Below are 23,449 nucleotides of genomic sequence, written 5' to 3'. Positions count from 1 at the left end.
GAACTTTTTCGGTAGTTTGAAAAAAACAACAAGATCTCAATTATTGTTTTGCTGCGTTTTAGACCAATTCAGAGTTTCTTATGCATGCCATTGCAACAAGAAAATAAAGAGCACCCCTATTAGTCCATTTACTATGATAACGTGTCCTAAATAATTATTCTAGTGAAGTCAATATGGAAAGGTCCTGTTGCAGGGAAGATATTGTTAAAATATCTTTTGTTTAATATTGTAATCAATAACAATGATTCCAAAACACTAAAAAACAATTTTCATGTATTACAAGTAATAGGAAGGATTTTAAATTGAAAACAATCAGTCTATAATATAAGAACTAAACATTGCTTATTACATGTAGTAACACATTTTTAAATAGTCTGTTTCAATATAGTTACAAAACAAGCAGACCGATATATGCATATCCCAAGATTTTCAAAAGCAAATAGAAGAGATAAAAGAACATGCAAAAGGTGAATTAGCGGAGAAGATAGAGGAAGCTAAGAATCAGGTATAAGCAAAATATTTCCTACTTTGAAAGATAGGTCTATTTATTACAAAACATGTATAAGATAAATAGTCAAATTTATTCAATCAAGATTAGTTCATATTAACTGCTATTACATTGATCGTATTTATTTTCTTTTATTGTTTATATCATGCATTGTTTGAATATTATTTCAATCTTATAAAAGTCTGAAAAATAATTTTCTTAAATGACTGATTCGAAATATTTGTATACGTGTAGCCAAAGCAATTATTGCAGTTCTCGATTGAAACTACAAGTAAAAACTAGCTTTTAGTTATAAATACGTTATCTTAAATAACTTAATAAATTCTTTCGTTTTGCAGTATTATATGAAAGTTCAACAGTTAGAGCAACAATTGAAAAGTACGTAATATTGTTTACCAAATATATTATTTTTAAATCTATTTTGCAAATATCTATTTGAAGATATATTATCTACAAAAAAACTTTGAATAATTTTCAAAGGTTTAGCCAACTTAATGAAATGTTACAACTGTTACAAAAACTTTTATAAATTATACGTTTACTACATAAGATCGAATTATAACAATGAAGTAAACTGTACTATGTGGTATGGGACAGAATGAATGATATATATTTCAGTGACAGAGAAAGACCTTCAGCTGAAGCGTGATCTCAGATCAACACCGGCAAAAAGTAAACCTAAAGGTAAAGTGTAGATACTTATTTCTTTCATCACGTACTAAGGTGCCAATCATTTTCATATATAAACACTAAATTTTCTTCACGTGTTACGCAACATATTTTTGCATATACTTATAATAAGCAAGTTTTATATCCGGAAACTTTGCATTTAAGGTGGAATAGCACTTTGTAATTTTTTTACAACCCGCATATGATTTTGATATCATATTAAAGTAGAAGTTATCCCCGGCATGAATGTGAAGCTGTTTTCTTGGTTACTAGTGAAACTTTTTAGCTATGACGTCGCAAACATTACCATGCACGTCTGTTTTGGCGCCACGTAAAAAAGCGATAAAAAATCGGTTTATTCTCTCTCATATGTTTATCTTTCTATTTACAGCAATGAAACTTACATCTTTATGTGAGTTACACAAAAGTCTACGGCGCTAGACAGTATTTGTCACTTTTATTTTCAAAATTATGAAAAAAATGAAGAAAACCGACATTTCCAATTTTTCAGATTTTTAGAAAAAATGGCACACTTGTCTTATTAACGGAAAAACGGCTCGAAATTTTTTTGCCAATTTTTTATATTTTCTAGATAAACTTATGTTTGATAGTATATTAAAAACTAAAGTACCTTTACCATCCAGTTATTCTTTAATTAATGGTTTATTAAACATATCCCTCAGTAAATTGTGACATCAAAATATAAACTCTATCTAATTAACGTTGCGTCAATAGAATAATATGGATGAACAGACACAATACATTTTCAATCACGCTTTGTATGTGCATATGACAGAAATCGCAAAGTATCTAGCTTTAAGTATTTTTAAGTATATTAAAAATACTTTATGTTAAATGTATTTTTGCATGTATAACATATTACGTACTCTTCCTATATAGAGGTAATAAAAGAATTCTATTCTATTTTCTATTCAGAACATTTTTATAACCGAAAAAAAAAACAATAAACCACTGAACATATATAATAAATCAAAAATGGCTATTGAATGAAAAAAAAAAAAAACGCATTAACTCATTTTCGTAACAGTTGGAAAAAATGTACTATTGCATTTTAGTTTAAACATATTTTATCCCCAGTTATACATATACAAATTAAATACATACTTCATAGTTTGAACACGGTAAGTAGGAAAGGGTAAGAATGAAAGACACATAATTTATAGAATTATTGCATTTGATTAAACATTTGATATAGATTGTTCCACGCAATATCGATGCGATCCCAAACTATTACACGTACAATGAGTCCATTATTTTTGACCAGTTAGTTACACTAGCACTTTTCCGACCTTCTCAGTTAATATTGCGCATATTCCCTGCTGACGGTCACGACAATGTGCCATTTTTAGCATTTCATCCTGTCGGAAAAGATTGCAAATAATTTGAATGTTGACATACTTTTAATGTCTTTATTCTTTATAGAAAAAATGCCTGTCTACAGACAAGATCGAACTTTACACTGTTAATATTTTAAGGATACCAGCACTGTATTATGCAACGTTATGTTTAGGAAAAGGGTATTTATTTTAGATTAAAACATCTTATCTCGAGCCCATGACGTCTTATATCGAGCGCATGCCATTTTATCTTGTGTCTTTGACATTTTATCTCGTGCGCGCATATAATCTCCTGCGCATGACAATTTATCTCTTCCCTTAAATAATGCACAAACGGAAACATGGGGTCTTCTCCATCGTCAAAAACTAGAAAGCCGCTATATGACTAAAATTGTGTCAGTGAGACGTCAGTCTCAACATCCGTCTGTTTAATTTTTGTTGCTCCACATTGGGAAAATGCTACATTGTCTCAGTATGATGATTTTTGTGATTACAACCTTTCTTTAACCACCTCAGTTAAATGTTACATTTATCCTACAGAAATATGTCCTTTGTTTGCTCGCGCGAATCGATCTCACTGAGTAAAGCATAAAGTATTTTCAAAATATACGACGAAGTTATGATCTGGACAAAAATTAGCTGGACGGACGGACGGACGGACGCACGCACGCACGTACACACGTTTGCACCCACTCACACATGAATATTTCCCTGTATCTATATGACATGGAAAATTTTGTTATCTAAAAGTCACATATCGTATCACTGTTGGACTCACCGATGAACTGAATGATGTAAGGTGAGGGTCAGGTAAGTGGATAGAGTAGTAATATTTCGTTGGGGACAGACAAATATATTATAACTTTTCAATACTTTCACCACTTTTATTTCAAATTTGATTAATACAATCGTGTTTCGTTATTCCAAAAGGCCAAACTTGATACGACGTTTCTTTCTCTTTTAATATATTTTTTGTTGGGGGAGGGGGGGGGGGGGGGGGGGGAGTGGTGGTGATGTTCAGATAGGCGAAAAACTGAAAACTGAATAGCACAGTGGCTATTTTTTATATATTACAATTTATTCTTTAGCAATTCCATTTTTTATCATTTTGGAAGCGGGTTACGTTTATAATAGTATAGTAATGAGACTGCGGAAGGCCGGTGCGCCATGCTAATTTTTAAATGCCAAAATGTCGTGCTTTCCAGATAATATTCCTTGCTCACGAGATAAGTTGTCGAGAGCACGAGATAAGAAGTCGTGCGCGCGAAATAATTTAATCTTCAAAAAATAGATGCATGTCCTAAACATACCACCGTAGTATTAACATCTGCTTGAAAAAGTTTTTAATCACAAATGTACGCCTACGTCTGAATTTTATTCATCAATGTAATAATAAGCGTGAACTGAAACTGAAATGATCAAAACTGCGATATCTCTAATCATCAACAAAATAAAGCACGAGCTTCTACTTATGTTACTAGCAAAGGTAAAAGTACATGTATAAAATCTAAACATCTATGTACCAACACCTATCACTGCAAAGTATTATTTTAAAGGGAAACAAGTAATTGTCAAACACTACTACATTTTAGAAAAAAAGATATGTTACCTGCGGAAAAGTCTTCCTGTAAGACATTGTCTTTATCACTACAATTGATTAAATCTGTTATGTCACATGTTCGTGTGATCTCACTGTAGTCATGAGATTCTTCTTTTGTTTGTTTGTCTTGTTTTTTTTTTTCAATAGTATTTCATTTATGCAACGTCGGGCAGTTGACCAATTCAGCTTCCCTGGATTCTATACCAGTACAAACATGTTCCCCGCTAAGTAACTGCCAACTTCCCCTCATGAATTAGAGGTGGAGGACGAATGATTTCAGACACTGTTTTTATCATATCGTCACGTAGAAAGTACGCCTCGCTCAGGGCTCGAGCTCACGAACCCGCGATCCGCAGATCTGCGCTCTCACTACTAAGCGAAGTGGGTGGGCGGGCTCGAGATCCTTCTTTAAAGTTCTTCAGCTTTTACATTCTTTAGTTATTAAAATTTTCAAACAATTTTCTTTTCGTAAAAAAATGAAATAAAAAGGTATATTTATAAATGACTTTGATTGCCTACATGACAGCACATTTTTGCCAGATTAAACAAGATCTGGAAAAAAATTGTTATAAAATTCATTCATGAAATATTTTTATTATAAAACAATTAAGAATTGAGGAAAATGAAGTATATTTATAGGGGAATAGTCATGCCTTTTTAAGTATACAGAATATTCTTACGAAACGTTGTATCTAAAAACGCACTTTGACGTCACTTTTTGTTCGTCGGATAGGGGACAAAATCAGTGACTGAAAAGAATACTAGATGGTAAAAGTTCTCAATTTTTTGAAATTTTATCAAACATAATTTTATCTTGAACATATAAAATTATGGCAAAAAAATTTCGAGCCGTTTTCCCGGTAATTTAACGAGTGTGCAATTTTTTCAATAAAACTAAAATTTTGAGAATGTCGTTTTTCTTCATTTTTACCATCGTTTTGAAAACAGAAGTGACAAAAACTATCCAGCGTCGTAGACCTTTGTGTAACACATATAAATATGTAAGTTTCAATGCCGTAAATTGAAAAACGAACAAATGATAGAAAATAAACCGACTTTTTATGGCTTGTTAACGTGGCGCCAAAACAGACGTGCATGGTAATGTTTGCGACGCCATAGCTAAAAAGTTTCACTAGTAACCAAGAAAACAGCTACACATTCATGCCGGGGATAACTTCTACTTTGATATGATATCAAAATCATATGCGGGTTGTAAAAAAATTACAAAGTGCTATTCCACCATAAGAGTACATGTTATTATATATATCCACAGTACGAGTGAAAAAAACTCGAAACTGTAGGAAATAACAAACTATCAAAAGTCTATGATATTTAATTGACTACCGGTTTCAAAAATATCATCAGGTCGATTTTAAACAATGTGACGTCGTCAATAGAAACAGGGTACGTCACTCTATTAATATGACGTCGTGTAAAATGTTTACGAACGTTAATGACGTTATATTGTTGTCGTCTTTAAACTAACGTGTTTTTGTCACCTATTAAGTAAATGCGCCGTCTCTATTCAATAATGGTTTTAATTTTCTGATATAAAACAGTTATTTTTGTTTCCTGCTTACTTCGCTGTCCGTGAACATTTTAAAAAATGGGAATATTTTGTACTTCGGGAATAGCATTCCCGCACAAACGTCATATACAAATAATACATTTGTGTTCATCGCCGAACACTATAGACAAATCAAGGGCACAGCAATGGGCACGAAGTTTGCACCAACATACGCAACACTGGTTATTGACATTTGATAGTTTGTTATTTCCTACATTTTCGAGTATATATATATATTTCATTTAGGCCGAGGGGGGTAGGGTGCATTAACCGTGATAGAGTCGTACCGACACCGACTTACAATACATTTAAAAATGAATGTTTTCAAGATATCAAATACGTCACTGTCCACCGCTGTACGAATACCTCTGCGGATGTCTCTAAATTAAATTCTGGTACTTAAAACATGTGTAAATGTTGAGTTCTGCTCAATCCGGGGCTAGAGGGCGTAAACAGTATCTTGCATTTCCACTACCGTTCATAAACAGGCTCTATCAAGCCCAGCCTGCAACAATTTTATTCACCTCGTGTTGGGCGACCTGTTATTTTCCATTTTTTTAATTATACATTTTTGTATTATGATTAAAATTTGCAAAGCTCTTACCATTGAAACGTATCTTGAAAATGGATTGCATACACATATTATGAACAGAGTACAGTCAGAAGAAGACATAAAAATCTGTTAAATATAATTATAAACAAGCAAATATAAAGATATATTTCCGGCATTCGTATGAAATATGCTGATATATCGCAACATAGTGAATGAAATGAAATATTCAAAAATAGATGAGTATCAGATTCAGCGTTCAAAATACACATACGTCTTTTCTTTCCCAGTCTTCAGACGGCTGATCTGTGGCATTTATTTCCCTACTTAATAAAGGTTTGGAACCTTGACAGATTAAATAGACGACCGTAAGATTTAGAATGGCAGTTAACACCGTCTGTGGATGAAGGAGATTCCAAAGAGTGTAGGGGATAGTATGCAGCTTTGTCGTATTATATTGACACCGGGCTGACCAGTCCTAGCACTAACCTCTTAATGCTGAGCGCCAAGCGAGGAAGCTACTAGTACCATTGTTTTTACGTCTTTGGTATGACGCGGCCGCAGATCGAACCCACGACCTCCCGCACACGGAGCGGACGCTCTACCACTAGGCTACCGAGACGCAACAGTGCTCAAAAAATGCTGAGAAGGGAGATGCCTCAATAGTTCTTGCAGACGCTGCGGTCACCCTTGTTGTTGTAAAGATTAACGATGTTAACGTTTCTCATGTCTTGTGGAACTGCACCACCTCTACAGCAGTGAAATAGGAGTCAATGTAGCGGCTATACCAAGCTAGGTTTTCTACTATTTATGACTTCAGTCGCTATGCAATCCTTTTCTGGATCTTTTCCTGTTTTCTAAAGGCTGATAGCTTTGCCGTGTAAATCATTGTTGCAATCATTTATCGCACAGGTCTACTATCACTTCAAATGTTAATGGAAGAACTTTTAGTGTAAAACTGACTTCTGACATTGATTGAAATACCACATGATTTATGTACTGACGTGAAACGCACCAAATTGTGGTATTCAGTATGTTGGTCAAACTGGGCGATTTTTGAAAATTCGTTTCCGCGAACATTCATACAAAATATGTAGTCGGAACAAGTTTACTACCTTTTTATATCAACACTTCCGTAAATTTGGCCATACATTTGATCAGGTTACAATTCAGCAAGTAGAACAACTCATATATGATTTAAATGCCAACTCTAGTTTTAAGATCAAAGCCAGACATATAGCAAAATTCAAATGGATCAAAAATTTACAGTCACCGCTTCCATTGGGCTTAAATGATAACATTTATCAAGAAGGTAATATCTCTAAAAACCCGGATATTGACATCTTTTCTATTCTTAACATTAGAAAACGTAAATCTAGATCTCATGGAATAAGACGCAATGGTAATGTTAAGCGTAAATCTAAAGTCAATATGTCTGTTGCCGACCTTGATTTAATTCTTTCTAACTCTGGTAGACACTCAATGCTTTCTCGTCTCACATCTTTGTCTGTTCAGGGTTGCCAGCACTCTGGGTGAATAAAATTCCCTGACTTTTCCCTGACTTTTCCCTGACCAATTCTTGTTTTTCACTGACCAAAACCGCAAAACATTTAAACGGCCTCCTGACCTCCCCTATAGCCGTCCAATCCTCCCATTATTTTTTTTCCAAATGTTTTGTATTTATTTTCCAATATATTAAACATAAACATCAAACACAATGATAATAAACATGGTTTTCTTTCTTGTATGACTGTCTGGTGGTCAAGTCAATGAAACATAATTGTGACTATTGGTCAGTGAAACCTAATTATTAAGAGATACATATCAAAAGCATCTTTGCAAGACATGTAACTATCAAAAACCTAACATCTTTTAAGGTACACTTTCCTCATGGTAAAAACAATAAAGCATGGTTAATAACAAGGCCATTGGAACACTGCTAGTATTAGCAAAATATCATTCTCAAAAATCCAAGATCTGTTATTATACAGTTTCCTAGAGGCAAAAACAATAAAACACCATGACTAATAGCAAGACCATTGGAATCATACTGACAAAGCATCACTCTCAAAATCCAAGATCTCTTAATATACAGTGTCCAGAAATCACCTGGAGTACCTACAACAAAAAAAAGTGTATTAGAATAATGTTAGTTGTAGGCTCTCTTCATGTGTCACTTTCCTACAAAATAACAAAAAAATGTAAGTTAGCTCTAGAGGCAAGGGTTGCAAAGCCTTTCAGTCTTCAAGCAAAATCAGTGTTTAAAGAAAAATGGGGGATTTAAACAAATTAAATGCATGTTACAGTATTACATCATTAAACTTTGTTTTTAATTACTTAAATTTAATGCTTGAAGACTGCCATAGCCACAAAAGTTTAAAATGATTAACTTCTTCGAGCTTTGAAATGATTTTTCCCTGACTTTTCCCTGACTTTCAAGGATTTTCATTTTTCACTGACCAAATTTTAAAATTCCCTGACAATTCCCTGACCTTGAAAAAGAAACCAATTTCCCTGACTTTTCAAGACTGCTGGCAACCCTGCAGTGTTCAGTCACTTAAAAAACTCGACGAAGAAGCAGACCAGTATGTTATTCAAACAGATCCCTTTTACACTGTATCATATCTTATTCAAAGTTATACGCAACATATTCTCCGTCCACATATCGACACTCAATCTGACCATGACAGACATTTCCTTAAGACATGTTTTGTAAATAAAGGTATTGACTTCATCGATGTACCAAGTATATTTCGGGATAAACGTGTCATCGATTCTGTGCCTAAATATTTTAGAAACTCTGAAGTTCCGATTATCTGTTATAAATATAAAACACCTGTAAGAAATATTATATTCAATTACAATAAAATCGTCTCAGACCTAGATGTATATATTAATACTCCAACTTCATGTGATTGTAAACACTCAAAATTTTGCTACCCAGATGCAGACCATGTCATCACTGGTAATTTTGATATTATCAAAGACAAACGTATTCGTAATTTATTTTTTAAAGGGCCTAAATACAGAATTTCTTCAAACATCGACTCTGATGCATGTCGTGGTCAGATTGCAAAATCCATCGAAACTTTTGTGTAAAATCGTGACGACGTGAAAATGCTGATCCAAATGCATTAAAATTGTTGATTCCCGTATTAAATTTTATAAAACAAATGAGCACCTACTTCCACCTAAGCCCAAGTTTACTTTAAGACATCTGAGAAAAGAAAAAGAAATCCAAGAATTTCATTCTAAATATGTTTTAGTTCCAGCAGACAAGGCGGCTAACAATATTATCATCATTTGACGCTTACATTATAAAAATGTTTTACGAAATGAACTAAATAGTACCAAAACTTATGCACCGAGTAATTCTGATGAACAACGATTGATTAATGTTCACATCACTGAAGTTTCTAATTTGAAAGTTCGTATAGATGACCAGCAAATTAAACTTCCTACTATGTACTGGATTCTAACAAAATCTGTACAAAATTACATAAACAGCCATATAAAGCCCGTTTTATCGCTATTTCAAGCTCCTGTACCACCATAAATATTTCCAAGTTATTAACGTCATGCCTTACTGCTGTTAAAGCCCATGTGAAAAGATATTGTGATAAAGTACACGAAAACTCGATAAAAACTTATTTTGGTCGGTAAAAAATTCTGCGAAATCCTGGATAAATTTAGAATTAAAATTACAGGGTGTCTTCAGTCAGTATTAATATTACGATTTTTCTACTCCTTATACTACTTTACCTCATAACTTAATAAAGGAAAAACTTACTGCCCTAATTCAAAGGACTTTTGCCAGGGAAAATGCTACGTTTCTCGCTTGCAATTTCGATAAAGCATTTTTTACTAGTTGCATTGTAAAGAATTTTACTATGCGGACCTGTGACGAAGTTTTTAAAGCCCTTTCATTTTTATTGAACTATATTTACATCAGGTTTGGGAATGCGGTTTTCAGACAAGTAATTGGTATTCCCATGGGAACAAATTGTGCACCCCTTGTTGCAGATTTGTTTTTATGAAAGAGATTTTATGTTGAGCCTTTCTCAAGATACACAGGCAGACATTATAACTGCATTTAATAATACATCACGCTATGATATAATTATCAATTATTTTTTAAAGAACTAATGGAGCTATCTATTAAAATATTTAAGTGTAAAACATCATGCATTTGATGCTTATTATCAATTAGTTAGAAACTAAGAAATACGGGAGATTGAAAGCATTGAAATGATATTTACGTAATTCTGATTTTGTATCAAATGGATTTTATGAAATAAAGTGACGCGTATCCATTCCACACGTAATTGTGTTTTATCACTTAATTTTGCTCCATCTTTCATTTGTATCTCATTTGGAATTTCATAACTTTTTATGCCGAAGAACATGTCTTAGAATAGCCAACATTTTACCAAGAAACACTCGTTGATCTGTTATATGACAGGCAGTAGGTGGGCTTATCTGACCGAAAATAAACTTGTATCATGTACTTTGTTAAAACATTTTATGGTTTAACATCTGATACATTACTAGTATCAGAAATAAAAGTAAAATTTACCCACAATTTAACATAAATATCACACTTTATGATAACTTAGAAGGGTCAGAGTCCCTTGAAATTATTTACAAAGACGTTTTGTCGTACCTTCATGCAAAATAAAGGCAAAAATCAAGGGGTCAGATAAATATATATCGCTTTATCAGGTCAGTGACTTGATAAAGCTTGGCGGACTACTTATTGGATTTTTTTTTTTAAGAATAACTGCAAAAATGACATATTTATGCAATTATTTTTATAAACGCGCTTTTATTAGGTACGTGAGACCATGGTACAAATATATAGTGTATGCATACCGTATTTTCAATAAAAACAAACAGTTTAAATAACGGAAGCGCTTGGAGAAACGGAAGTGACTGAGGTTAGTGTTTGTTTAGGATTTTAGCTTTCTGCACTTCAGTCTTGTCTAGGAATATATTGCATCTGGAATGGAGTGTTATTGAATAAAATCATCGAGGAAACGGGTTGCCTATTTGTCTTGTCAAGCGGCGTTATGGCGTGTGTATAAGTCACGTCTATCGTTTGCTTGGTGAGGACGGGTTATCCGGCATGCAACTGAACAGAGCGGTCGGACACAAAGCAAAACAAGGTTAGCCCTTTGTTTCAGCTCTTATTTGATAATATTTTTGATTTAAAAGACCTGTTTGTGTAATGGTTCGGCGCATTAATTTTTAGATTCCTATGCCAGGCAGACTCGGATCAACTTGGTTTTAAATTTTGAATTTAATATAAGAAAGATTTTCGATCAGAAGGTAGGATAAATAGAACATTAGGTTACTGTCTTATAAATTTAAATTTGTTAAGTTCTGTCTACGACAAAATAAAAGTCTCGGCCTCAAGTTTTATATTTTCTCCGACTCACTTTATAAATTCGAATTTATAAGACAGCAACCTTATATTCTCTATATATACTACAAATATCCCATAATGACATGCAAAGTATGTCATAAAACAAGTACATGTAATCAGTATAGGCACCCGGAAATGAAACACGGCTCCTGAATGTGTCGGAACATAAAAATATTTAAGCCCTTTATCCATAAAATCAAGATCAGGTTTGAAAGTTCAAGTCATATACAGACATGGTGTAACGGTTACAATTACATAAATGTTAATATTGCCACTTGTAATAAGCTTTTAATACTAAAGTACGCGATGTTCTCTTAAAAATAAACATATTATTTCAAAGAGATGATATTTGCTTTAGATTTCACCACTAAAATAACATAATATTTATACATTACGTGAATTTTTTATGTTCATGGTCAGTCATTATCAAAACAAGTGATAAGCTTTAATTATCAATAAATCCAAAGCTAAAAATATGTTGCTAAAGAAGAAGATTCCAGACGTCCGGAATTAATACTGTGCTTGGCCGATCTATATTGTTGTTACAGATGGTTATGATACGTTTTAATAACATAAAGTCCAATACCAAGTCAAGGAATAAAATATACAAATTTGATATTTCTATAATAATCATATATAAGCTTATAATTGAAGTACACATTTCTCTATAAGCTTATAACAGAAGTACACAGACGCTGTAAATACTTCTTATTGTAACTAAAGTCAGTGTTTTACTTTGACACTCATATCCCGTTTTCATCAGTATTTAACCAACTATTCCAATATTATATATTTGCAGCATCCTTTCTTCTGTTCCCATAATCCAGTTATCTCATTTTTAACCATAAGCTGCGTGAACCCATAACCAACATTAACTGGCTTAATTCCGATAATTTGATAGTGATCTGAAAACAAGGTATGATAATATATATTTACTAACTTCATAGGATTCTAGGTCATGCCAATGATCTTTTTTTCCAGAAAAATCATAAAAGAGGTTATGTAATTCAAATACTTTGAGCCAAATTGCATTTCTGGTGTTGAACCCCTCGCCTGTTGGATGGCACGCTTTTCTTTCATTTAATCAGATAGAACGTATTCTGGACTCTATGATATGTAGTTTTTATAGCCCACTGACCTATTTACATAAATGTCTTCTGTCCTGTTTCGGGTCGCAGTATTAAAGCTTGAAATGAAATTCCGAATATGTCACAACGGTAACTTCTCTTAAGGAAATGGAACTGGTTGTCCACAAGAATCGAACTCAAGAACCAAAGAAATCAGCGTCAAGCTTTTTACAAAATAACGTTGGAATTCTGTTGAAATGTAAAATCTATTTTCTTTCAAAGCTGTCTTAAATTGTGTTGTTAACATACATCTAAGGTAATATTTGCTTGCTTTACAATTATATTAATTAAAAAAATGTATACTGGTAAACGCCACAATTAGAAATTCTTTTCGGCGTTTATGCAAAATGAACGTCAGAATAGGATTGGCAAATCCATGAACGGCGCTAACGATTCATATTTAATTTGCCAATTCTTTTCTGTCATTCATTACCTATAAGCTGTGAAAAACAGTCCATTTCCTATTTTTTCATTATATTTCCTTTCCATTTGTAAACAAAGTTATACATGTATTATAAATTATATACATTTTATTGCATTCAACTAACAATCAGCTTTCAGGGCCTTCGGTTTACTAGGTGGAACACCTGGGACGTCATCTAAGGAACGTTCTCCCTGACTATACGCGGACTTCGTCAAAACACTTAGCATTGTCATAACTTTTGCGGCTTTAATTATGCTGTTCATACAAAATGAACGACATAATTTCCAATAGAAAAGAATGGGGCAATGTAAATATATGATAATATCTAGCTGGCGTTTGGTAGAAAGGTAGGATGACATGATTTTGATGGTAAGATAGTGATATAAGGAATGTAGGGCAGCGATTGTTGTCATCCTTTTTATCCTGTTATCACTATCCTATCATCCTACTACCTGTTTGGAAGAAACATAATATGTAATCATTTTTCTAGAATTGACCAACGGTGGTTATGATGAAAATATAAAGTAAGAAAGTTTCAGCGAGATCTGCATATAATTCCTTAAATACATCTTGCAGCGATGTGTCCTACGTCTGAATTTAAAGACTGAAATAAAATTTCATCATGATACCAAGCTTTACAGTGTCAGCAACATGTATGCTTTCTTCTTGACGGTATGATAACATATTTTACTGATGACACTGCGGTATATCGTATCTGATAGTTTTACGCCAAAACGAACTATTCAGTGTCCATGGTCCGTGAAACATACAGTACACTCTTAGTCACAAGAATATACTCATTATTTTCAAATGAACACCAAGGTGGTTGATTTCTGACATGTTTATTTTCGTGTTTTTGCCTTGAAAATACGAAGGGACGAATACTGCTGATCTACCATGTCTTCATGCATCTATGCATGTGGGTGAATGTTCAAAGAGTTTAGGCTTGAACGGTTTAACTTTATGAATAAGGCGTAAGATTTGACATTTGGGCACATAAAGTGACATTGACCTTTGTATGCCAAGTTTGAAGTCTAGAAAGGTATTTTATTTATGCTCCAGACACGAAATATGGACGGACGGGCAGACAGTAGATGACCTCACGGATGTATGAAATTTACAACATTTCCATATTCTCTTTCGATCTCACAGCAGAGAATAACAAGGTAGTTGATTAAACTTCTTGTACCCTTGTCTTCCTTTCTTTGTCCCCGAAAAGGCACAAACATGAAATTGCAGAAATTGGACACCATAAATTGAAAATAAAATTATTTTGTTACAGAAGTCGTTACTTATGTTTTATCTTTCTGTAAACAAAATTATTTTGTTTCAGATCCTTTCGAACTAGAGCTACATTTGCAAGTTACCGAACCAACAGGTGAGACAAGCACAGAAGGGAATCAACGTATTTATCAAACCATGGAAAAATATGTAAAGGGAATAAAAACGCCAATCAATTCTACTGATGAATCGGTTCACCGCCTGCTTGGTTACATTAGTAAACTTAAAGACTGTAAGATTGTTGATGATTTGAAAATAGAGAAATCTGCCTACATCAAAATCCACTGTTTTACTACTGAGGCAATTAAAGAGTTTCTCAAGTTAATCAATAGAAACGAGTTTCAGGAAGAAGTAGTTGTTCTACAAAAATGCTTAGATAGAGAGAAAAACATAAACGTGCATGATGTGACAGTGAGCTGCTCATCGGAAAGCATAGGAAATACAAGAAAGCGTCTATGTAAGTACGATGTACATATGTTTTAAGTAATCAGGTGGCAAGAGAAAAATGATGTTATGTTTAAGCACGAGAATCTCGTTTGCACAATAGTTATATACATGTATTATTGATTTAGAGATACGTTTAAAAGGACATACATGTTTTCATTACATAATTCTATGGTATATATGTATCATTTTCTGAACATAGATTTAATAAAAAGACAAATATAAAGCACAAGTTTGTAAACACTCTCGTAACACACGCCATTTTCTGATGATGTGAAATCTCGAAAACATGTACCATATCATTATTCTCATATTCAGCTAACAGTAAAAAACGTGAATTTTAATGCAGAATTATTAATAAAACCAAGGATAAATATTATTTATTGCCAATAACAGACAAAAGAAGTTATTCTGTTATGCTAGCTAAATCTATTCTTGCACACCGACCTGGCGTTTCCGGTGCTTTTACACCTGCTGGCAAAACCCATTTGGCACCCCATGCCAGATGACTGTCGTGCTATTAATCACAACAAGCGATTCATGGATTGATTATTCAATTTTTATGTAAAATCAGGTACCTTGACACTGTTTCTTTGCGTTCCTTATAGCATATTTCTCTAATATTTTACGGTACGAACATATTGTTACGCTACAAACGACAAAAACTAAAGTGGAACTTTGTTATTGTGCGTCACTGAAACTTCAGGACGACACTTCTGCCTAAGGGGCATTTATTTCCTGCGCGTAATGTACATACTATGCTGTAAGAATGAGTGCTTCGAAAAAAGTAATCGTGTTTGTTTTATTTATTGTATTATTTGTAAAATACGTTATGCAAGAAATATACTCTGTAGAAATAACAAAGCTTATATGTACATACGATATGCAAGAAAAAGTATCAGTCATGTATTTACGAATCGGATAGAAATAACCGTCTCTCGGCCAGCTGCGCAATAGTGATAACTCGGCAAGCATTGTGACCGCTCAATGCGCACGTGAACTAGAGATGGGTATTTTCTATCCGATTCGTAAAAAATTTGACATATATTATTTGTGAATTATGCTTAAACAAAATTAAGAATCAAAGAAAATTAGATGGATTTTTCGCTTTTAGGCTTTCTAAGTTATATAGGAAGTTTTATGTCAATCTATTAAAAATCAATACTAAATTACATGTATACGTAAACATGTATACGTTAATGGTGCATCAAACATAAACGTTTTTGTCTGTGTCGTGATTGCTATTGCAATTTCAGATATAAGTTTAATTGTTACCGGACGGATTTAATTGATCGCCCATTATCGTATTAGTTTTCACAGAGTCAGATCTAAAACATTTTAAAAGCACTAGGTTCCAGTTTCATACCATACTTTATGCATTTGTAAATTATCAAAAATACAGATTTCTAAAACATAACACATCTGACGGGCTCAGCGTTACATCCAATGATTTATTGTGTTCCTTAGTGCCATTAAAGATCTATTCTACTTAATCCACGGTGGATTCTGTTAAGACAAATTTGAGTTCAGAGGAGAAAACTTCCTTTTTGTGGACAAAAAAAGCAGCTCTTCAATGAGATTTGACATTTCGGAGAATATTAATTCGAGAACAGGAAACGTAATTCAAAAACATGTGCTCTTGGTAGATTGTACATCTTTAGAGGAAACGAAAAATGATCACATTAATGTTGCTGTACGTTAATGTTTATATAAACAATTCTCCGAAAACAATTATTTACATTTTCACTCCTCTGATTGTCTCAGTGGCCAAGAATATTAGTATATTTACAATTATTTTACAGATGACCGTTGTCCACCCCGAGGCTTCACTTGTAGTAATCATAAAGACACGCAATGTACGTGGTATTGTTCTGACCATGACGTATTTTGCTGCTCGAAGTGTAAGGATTTAGGTCATAGGTAATTATTTATTTTGGCTCCAAAGGTGAAACGAATCCACAGAATATAGCTTTCTTTTACTTATTTGTTTTAGCATGTAAGTAAGAAAAGATGCAAGACTTCCTTGGAGACATATTGATTTTTGTCCTGTCCGTCCGTTACAATTCATTTCCGATGAGTAACTGGAAAACCATTTATCATAGAACCTTCAAACGTTATAGGATGACGGGACTTATGGAGTAGACGACCCTTATTGATTTTAGAGACCCTTCATCAAATAAAAGATCACAGTGGCCTGAACATGGAAATCCATTTCCCATCTGTAACTTCAGAACAACTTTACCCAGAATATTAAAACTTCATAAGAAAATTGGACATGAGAGTAGATGGACCCTATTGATTTGCATGCCATTCTGTTAAAGGTCAAGATCACAGGGACCTGAACATGGAAAACAATTTCCCGATCAATAAGTTGACAACCATTGATCCCAGAATATTTATTCTTCACAAGAAGATTGAGCATGCAGAGTAGATGACCCCTATTGATTTTGGGGTCACTCGAATAAAGGTCTAGGTCACAGGGGCAAGAATGGGGAAATTTATTTCCGATCAGTAATTTGAGAAATATTTTACTTAGAACATTCAAACTTCATAATATAATAGGACTTACAGAGTAGATGACCCAACTGATTTTGGGATTACTCCATCGACGGTAAAGTTCATTATGGCCACACTTAATTTTCGATCAGAAAATGGAGAATCACTTCACTTAGAACCTTCAAACATCAAAGGGTGATCGGGCTTACGAGTTAAATTATCCGTATGACTCTTAGGGTTACTGGATCAAGGGTCAAGGTCACAGGGGCCTGATCATAGAAAACCATTTCTGATCAATAACTTGAGAACAACTGGTCCCAGAACGTTGAAACTTCATAGAATGATTAAACATAATAGATGACCTTTGATGATTTTTGGGTATCTTGATTAAAGGTCAAAGTCACAGGGACCAGATCAATTACATAAGAATCACACAGAACGTTCGAACGTCATAGGCTGATAGGACGTACATAGTCAATGACCCTAATTGTTTTTTTTGGGTCGCTTGAGCAAAGGTCAAGGTCACAGGGGCCTACACATGGAAAACATTTTACAATCAATAACTTGAGAACCTCTTGACTTAGAATGTTAGAACTTGACAGGATAATTATTCTTGTGAAGTAGATAAAACCAGTTTCCACAAGTAAATGACAACTTCTCCATGTAAATCTGAGATGGATGGCGAAAGACTTTAAGCGTACTATATTCAGTCAATTCTTCACAACGTCACAGAGAACGGGGACTAGAACACGGGAAACCTGTTGATTATCAGTTTTTCTATTATCCCTGTCAAAAACATAGTTTTATATCATCCGTATAAAGGTGAAATAAATCATTCAATTTGATAGAATCAAAATGTTTAAAGCCTTACAATGTATAACCACTTAAACTATCAAGATAACTTTTCAATCATTCACATAGGGATGTTTTATGTTTAAAACATAACTTTTATGTATAGACAGATATTGTGAACCTCCGTGGCCGAGTGGTTAAGGTCGCTGACTTCAAATCACTTGCCCCTCATCGATGTGGGTTCGAGCCTCACTCGGGTCGTTGAATTATTCATGTGAGGAAGCCATCCAGCTGGCTTACGGAAGGTCGGTGGTTTTACCCAGGTGCCAGCACGTGATGAAATAATGCACGGAGTGGCACCTGGGGTCTTCCTCCACCATTAAAGCTGGAAAGTCGCCATATGACGTCATGTGTCGGTGCGACGTTAATCCCCACCCCCCTTCACCCCTAAAAACACACACACAAAAAGAAAAAAATCGAATATTGTGAAAGAACCCAGTGTTTATAAAAATGAAAAAAACACTCTATAATTATATTTAATCTTTCAAAGTTTACATTTTTAAAACAATTACCGCATGTTGAAGCAGATTCCCAGATTTAATGTTTTGTTGTTAAAATAGACAAAAAACACATCATCGGTGAATGTATTTTTCCGAAAAGTTTAGGGCGTTTTAAATAATCATTAAAAAATGTGAAGTGAATGAAATGTGAAGAAAAACTTTAACATTTTTGAACTGGTTTAGGCGATGATCTGCGTGACGTCCAAATGAAAACGATTCGTCTACGGCCTGTGTTAGTCAATTTCTTGCGCAGAAGGAATCATTGCTGGTAAGGATTCCAGGTAACTGACCGCCGCATGTAACTGACAATTAGCAGAAATGGCGTTGAAAATCTAGATAACAGTGCAGATCATTGGACGTCAGCTATGTTTATTATTGAATGATTATAATTATTGTGTTTATATCTATAATTCAACGTCAATAGGTGAGGAGTGAATTATTCGCTATCTTCGGCGTTTACCGCAGTATTGTTAGAGCTTAGAGTGCAGACACGCCTCGATGCGTAAAGATTTAGCTCATCTTTTTAAAGTATAAGGAGAGCTATTGTTCTCGCTTAGACGTCGGCGTCGCCGTTGTATTAAGGTTTTATGTTCAGCTTCTTAATTGCAGCACATCTTATTTACAGCGTCCCCTTTTTGTGATAAAACTTCATATAAAGATTAGTCTTGGTAAAGACAAAGACACCTTTTGGTTTAGGGTCAGGGTCAGTTTTTGACACGCTCTATTTTACTTTATCTTTCCCTGTACTCACCACACTTTTTGTGAAATACATTAGCTCTTTAGTTTTGGCCTCTTAGTAAAACGTGAAGGATATTTAACATGTATTTATTTCACATGTCGTAAATGTTTCGCATAACTCGATTGCCATTTTATCATTAAGTATATGTGCCTACGTACGATCAGTATTTGAAATAGAAGCTATAACATTTATTCCAAAACGGAAATGTACAAGTATTGAAATTTGCAAAGATTGATATGTAATATTATACCTCACAAAAATGCTCAATGCAAATTCCCGTTGATATAATTTGTTAATATATGTAAAAAATATCAGTCAGGGATTTAATATCTCATGCGCTAATCGCTGTCTTGTTTCTATGCGCATGTGACAATATCATTAAGTTTATACCATATGCCCAACAACGCTATTTTGGTTATCTGCTCATTTTATGTTATTCTCAATTTCTCTAGTTATGCGATTTGATATTAAAGTTGATATAAAGCGGACGCGATTCACCACAATTTCCGAGTATGATCTCCAGATCATAAAACTTTACCTCTAAGTTACTTCGATGTTCTGTTGCTGTTAATAATTCTTTAATTCTTATTATTATAGTACTACACCATTGAACTCATTTTGTTGATGTCATGCAATAAATGTTTAGACCCATTTTGCTTTGCCTACCTAGGCGGGGGAGAATATACATTTGTCTGAGCAAGCGCTAGGGAAAAACTCTAAAATAGCATGCACGTAGGTGACGTAACATGGTCCTAGCACTCTTATGACGCCATAAACTGTATACCCATTTTATCACATATTTGGCTTCATTTAAGTGAAATAAAGACTTTTTCATTTTTTGGTAGTCTATTAGTGTAATGAAACTTCGAAGCTGACGTCGTTTTAAGAACAAATCGATTTAACTGTCTATAATAGGTAAGAAAGGAAGGATTTTTTACGTTTCTGTAGGAAAATAGGAGACGTTGGACGAATTGACTTTGTCTATTATAGGTAAAGATAGAAGGATTATTTACGTTTAAGTATGTGAAGGACTATTGTTTATATTAGACAATTGTGTATTTAGTATTTACCTAACCTCATTTTTAGTTCATCTGAGCAATGCTCAGGTGAGTTTTTGTGACCGCTCGATGTCCGGCGTCCGTCCGTCTGTCTGTCGTCTGTCTGTCTGTCAACATTTAGCTTGTGTATGCGATAGAGGCTGTATTTTCAACTGATCTTTATGAAATTCTGTCAGAGTGATTATCTTGGTGCAATCTAGGCCGAGTTTGAAAATAGATCATATTGGTTTAAAACTAGGTCACTAGGTCAAATGAAAGAAAAACATTGTGTATGCCTTAGATGCTGTATTTTTCAATTAATCTTCATGAATTTTTGTTAGAATGATAACCTTGATGAAATCTAGGCCGAGTTTGAAAATAGGTGATCTGGGGTTTAAAACTAGGTCACTAGGTAAAATCAAATAAAAACCTTGTGTGTGCGATAAAGGCTGTATTTTTCATGAATTTTGGTAAGAATAATAACCTTGATAAAATCTTGGTCAAGTTTGAATATGGATCATCTGGGATCAAATATTCGGTCACTAGGTCAAATAAAAAATACATTTTGTATGTGATAGAGAATATATATTTTTAACTGGTGTTCCTGAAATTAAATCAGAATGATGGCCTTGATAAGATCTAGGGCAAGTTTGAATATGGGTCATCTTGGGTCAAAAAGTAGGTTACTTCGTCAAATCAAAGAAAAAAACTTGTGTATGCGAAAGAGGCTGTATTTTTCAATTGATCTTTTCAAACACTGCTATGGTGTGTTATGGTATGTTTCTCAGGTGAGCGGACTAGAGCCATCTTGGCCCTCTTGTTATAATACTTCCAGATCATGTGTTGGATTAAAGCAAGTCGTATCAGAAAGATCTCACGGGAAACAGAATCAAAGTCTTGCCATTAAGGGTATGATTGGAAAGTATAATGTACAGATAAAGAATCGTTTCATGAAAAGAGATGACAATGATGGAGATGACTGTAAAATAAGCAGTATCTGTATGCATCCTGATGGTAACGTTCTCCTTGTTGATACTATTAACGGGAAGCTGAAGAAACTGGGAAGTTCGTACAACGTCGTCAGTCAATGTGATATTCTCAAAGTGTCCTACTGGACTGACGTGTGTTATATAGGTGACGATAGAGCTGTTGTCTGTTATGAGAATGGTAAAATTCAGTATGTGAATGTATCGGATAAGTTGAAGCTTGAGCATTATATAAAGCTTGACCACGGCTGTAAAGGTCTTGCTTGTAATAGTGATAAACTCTATGTCAGAGATGATAACACGATATATACCTATACCATTCGCTGTGAGCAGAAACATCTTCTTTACAGCATAAAAGGAATAAACCCGTGTTTCTCCCGTATTGCTATTAGTGATAACGGTGAACTCATTTATATTACAATTGGTGCAAAAGGTCTTATAACAATAGATAACAAGGGAAACCATCTATTCACTTTGAAGCCTGACATATGTAATGTAACAGTAGATGTATGTGTTGTTGGTGACGGTACTGTACTTGTATTAGACGAAAATGCAAGTGTGCATCAGGTTGATTATAGCGGTAAACAAGTTCTGGGAACAGTTATTGTTCAGTCAGATAATGTAGATACACAATACCCGTTTTGCTTTGATAGACAACGATGTAGACTAATCGTTGCGGGGAGCAGAGACAACTGTATACATGTCTTTAAGCTACAGCACCACAACAGTGATACATTTATGAAGTAAGGTATTAGACCCATAACAGAGTACCTCCTTTTGAAGAGTATTCAAGTCTTACCATAAACCTACTTGACGGAAAATTTTCTTTGGGTGGAGTAGAGGGGGTGGGTGTAGGGGGTTTCAAGCCCCACTGGGACCAAACGTTTTTGTCCTTATTTTCCATTTTTTAAAATAAGTTATTACTTTTTTCAAGATTTATTATCGATTTATTGTACACAAGTGGAACATTTTCATTTGGTAAGCGATTTCTTGCTGTTCGGAGTGAATTCAGAGTTAGACATTTTTAAAAATACTGAGTTACATGCGGTAAAAGTTCTCTGTTTCGCCTTTACTATTTAGATTACATATTGTGGAAGAAATGTTGGTAGGTTTTACTTCTGCCCCAAAGTTATTTTTGAACGAAGTGAGAAAAATTTAAAACAGTCCCACAAGGCTCGACCTTAATTTTTCAATGATGGAGTTAGAATTCTGACTCAGTAAATCTGTTTACTTGAGGTACTCTAGAAAAAATAACATTGACAATTTCTATTTTGAGTTTTATAATTGTTTACCAATAGATTGATGATTTTTTAAAGATGAATGGTATAATGCATTCTCTGCAAACGTATTTGACAGTGACCATCACTTCGAAATTTGTCTCTACTTGAGCTTGACTGCCTCGATAGCCTAGTGGTAGGGCGTCCGCTTCGAGTGCTGGAGGTCGTGAGTTCGATCCCTGGCCGTGTCATACCTAAGACGTAAAAATGGTACCAGTAGCTTCCTTGCTTGGCGCTCAGCTTTAACAGGATAGTGCTAGGACTGGTCAGTATAATGTGACTGGGTGGGGTATCATGCCACGTGTCTAAGGCGTGATATTCCAGTGAAACAGCATTATAAAGTAGGGCATTGTGCTCACTGCTATAAATAGACACCGCCGATTATATGACTGAAAAAATTGTTGAAAAAGACGTTAAACCCGAACACACACACACACTACTTGAGCTTGAGAAAATACTAGTACCAAAAATTATAAAAAAATTAAAAAATAAGAATGGCACGGTAAAAGTCGTTGAAAAATTGAAACACAGTGCAAAACTTTGTCAACTTTAAAAATATACCAAGCAAATGCCATTTTAAAACATTACTATTAGGATCCAATACCTTTA

The 23,449-nt window shown here is 34.2% G+C and overlaps 1 protein-coding gene across 1 annotated transcript; it reads left to right on the top strand.

Annotated features, from left to right (window-relative positions):
• Nucleotides 1–388: 388 nt before the first annotated feature.
• Nucleotides 389–22,606, top strand: LOC128552218 (uncharacterized; the record flags this gene model as incomplete). The annotated part of the gene is made up of 7 exons (XM_053533249.1): nucleotides 389–505; nucleotides 847–886; nucleotides 1,127–1,192; nucleotides 1,569–1,589; nucleotides 14,562–14,966; nucleotides 16,756–16,873; nucleotides 21,413–22,606. Coding segments are annotated over 7 exons (1,665 nt in total), but the record flags the coding sequence as incomplete, so codon positions are not given.
• Between the last annotated feature and the right edge of the window lie 843 nt (nucleotides 22,607–23,449).

Source organism: Mercenaria mercenaria, unplaced genomic scaffold (assembly GCF_021730395.1).
Source record: "Mercenaria mercenaria strain notata unplaced genomic scaffold, MADL_Memer_1 contig_2169, whole genome shotgun sequence".
Taxonomy (NCBI): Eukaryota; Metazoa; Mollusca; class Bivalvia; order Venerida; family Veneridae; genus Mercenaria; species Mercenaria mercenaria.
The sequence above is the reverse complement of the archived record's forward strand: the minus strand, read 5'-3'. Positions and strand labels throughout refer to the sequence as shown.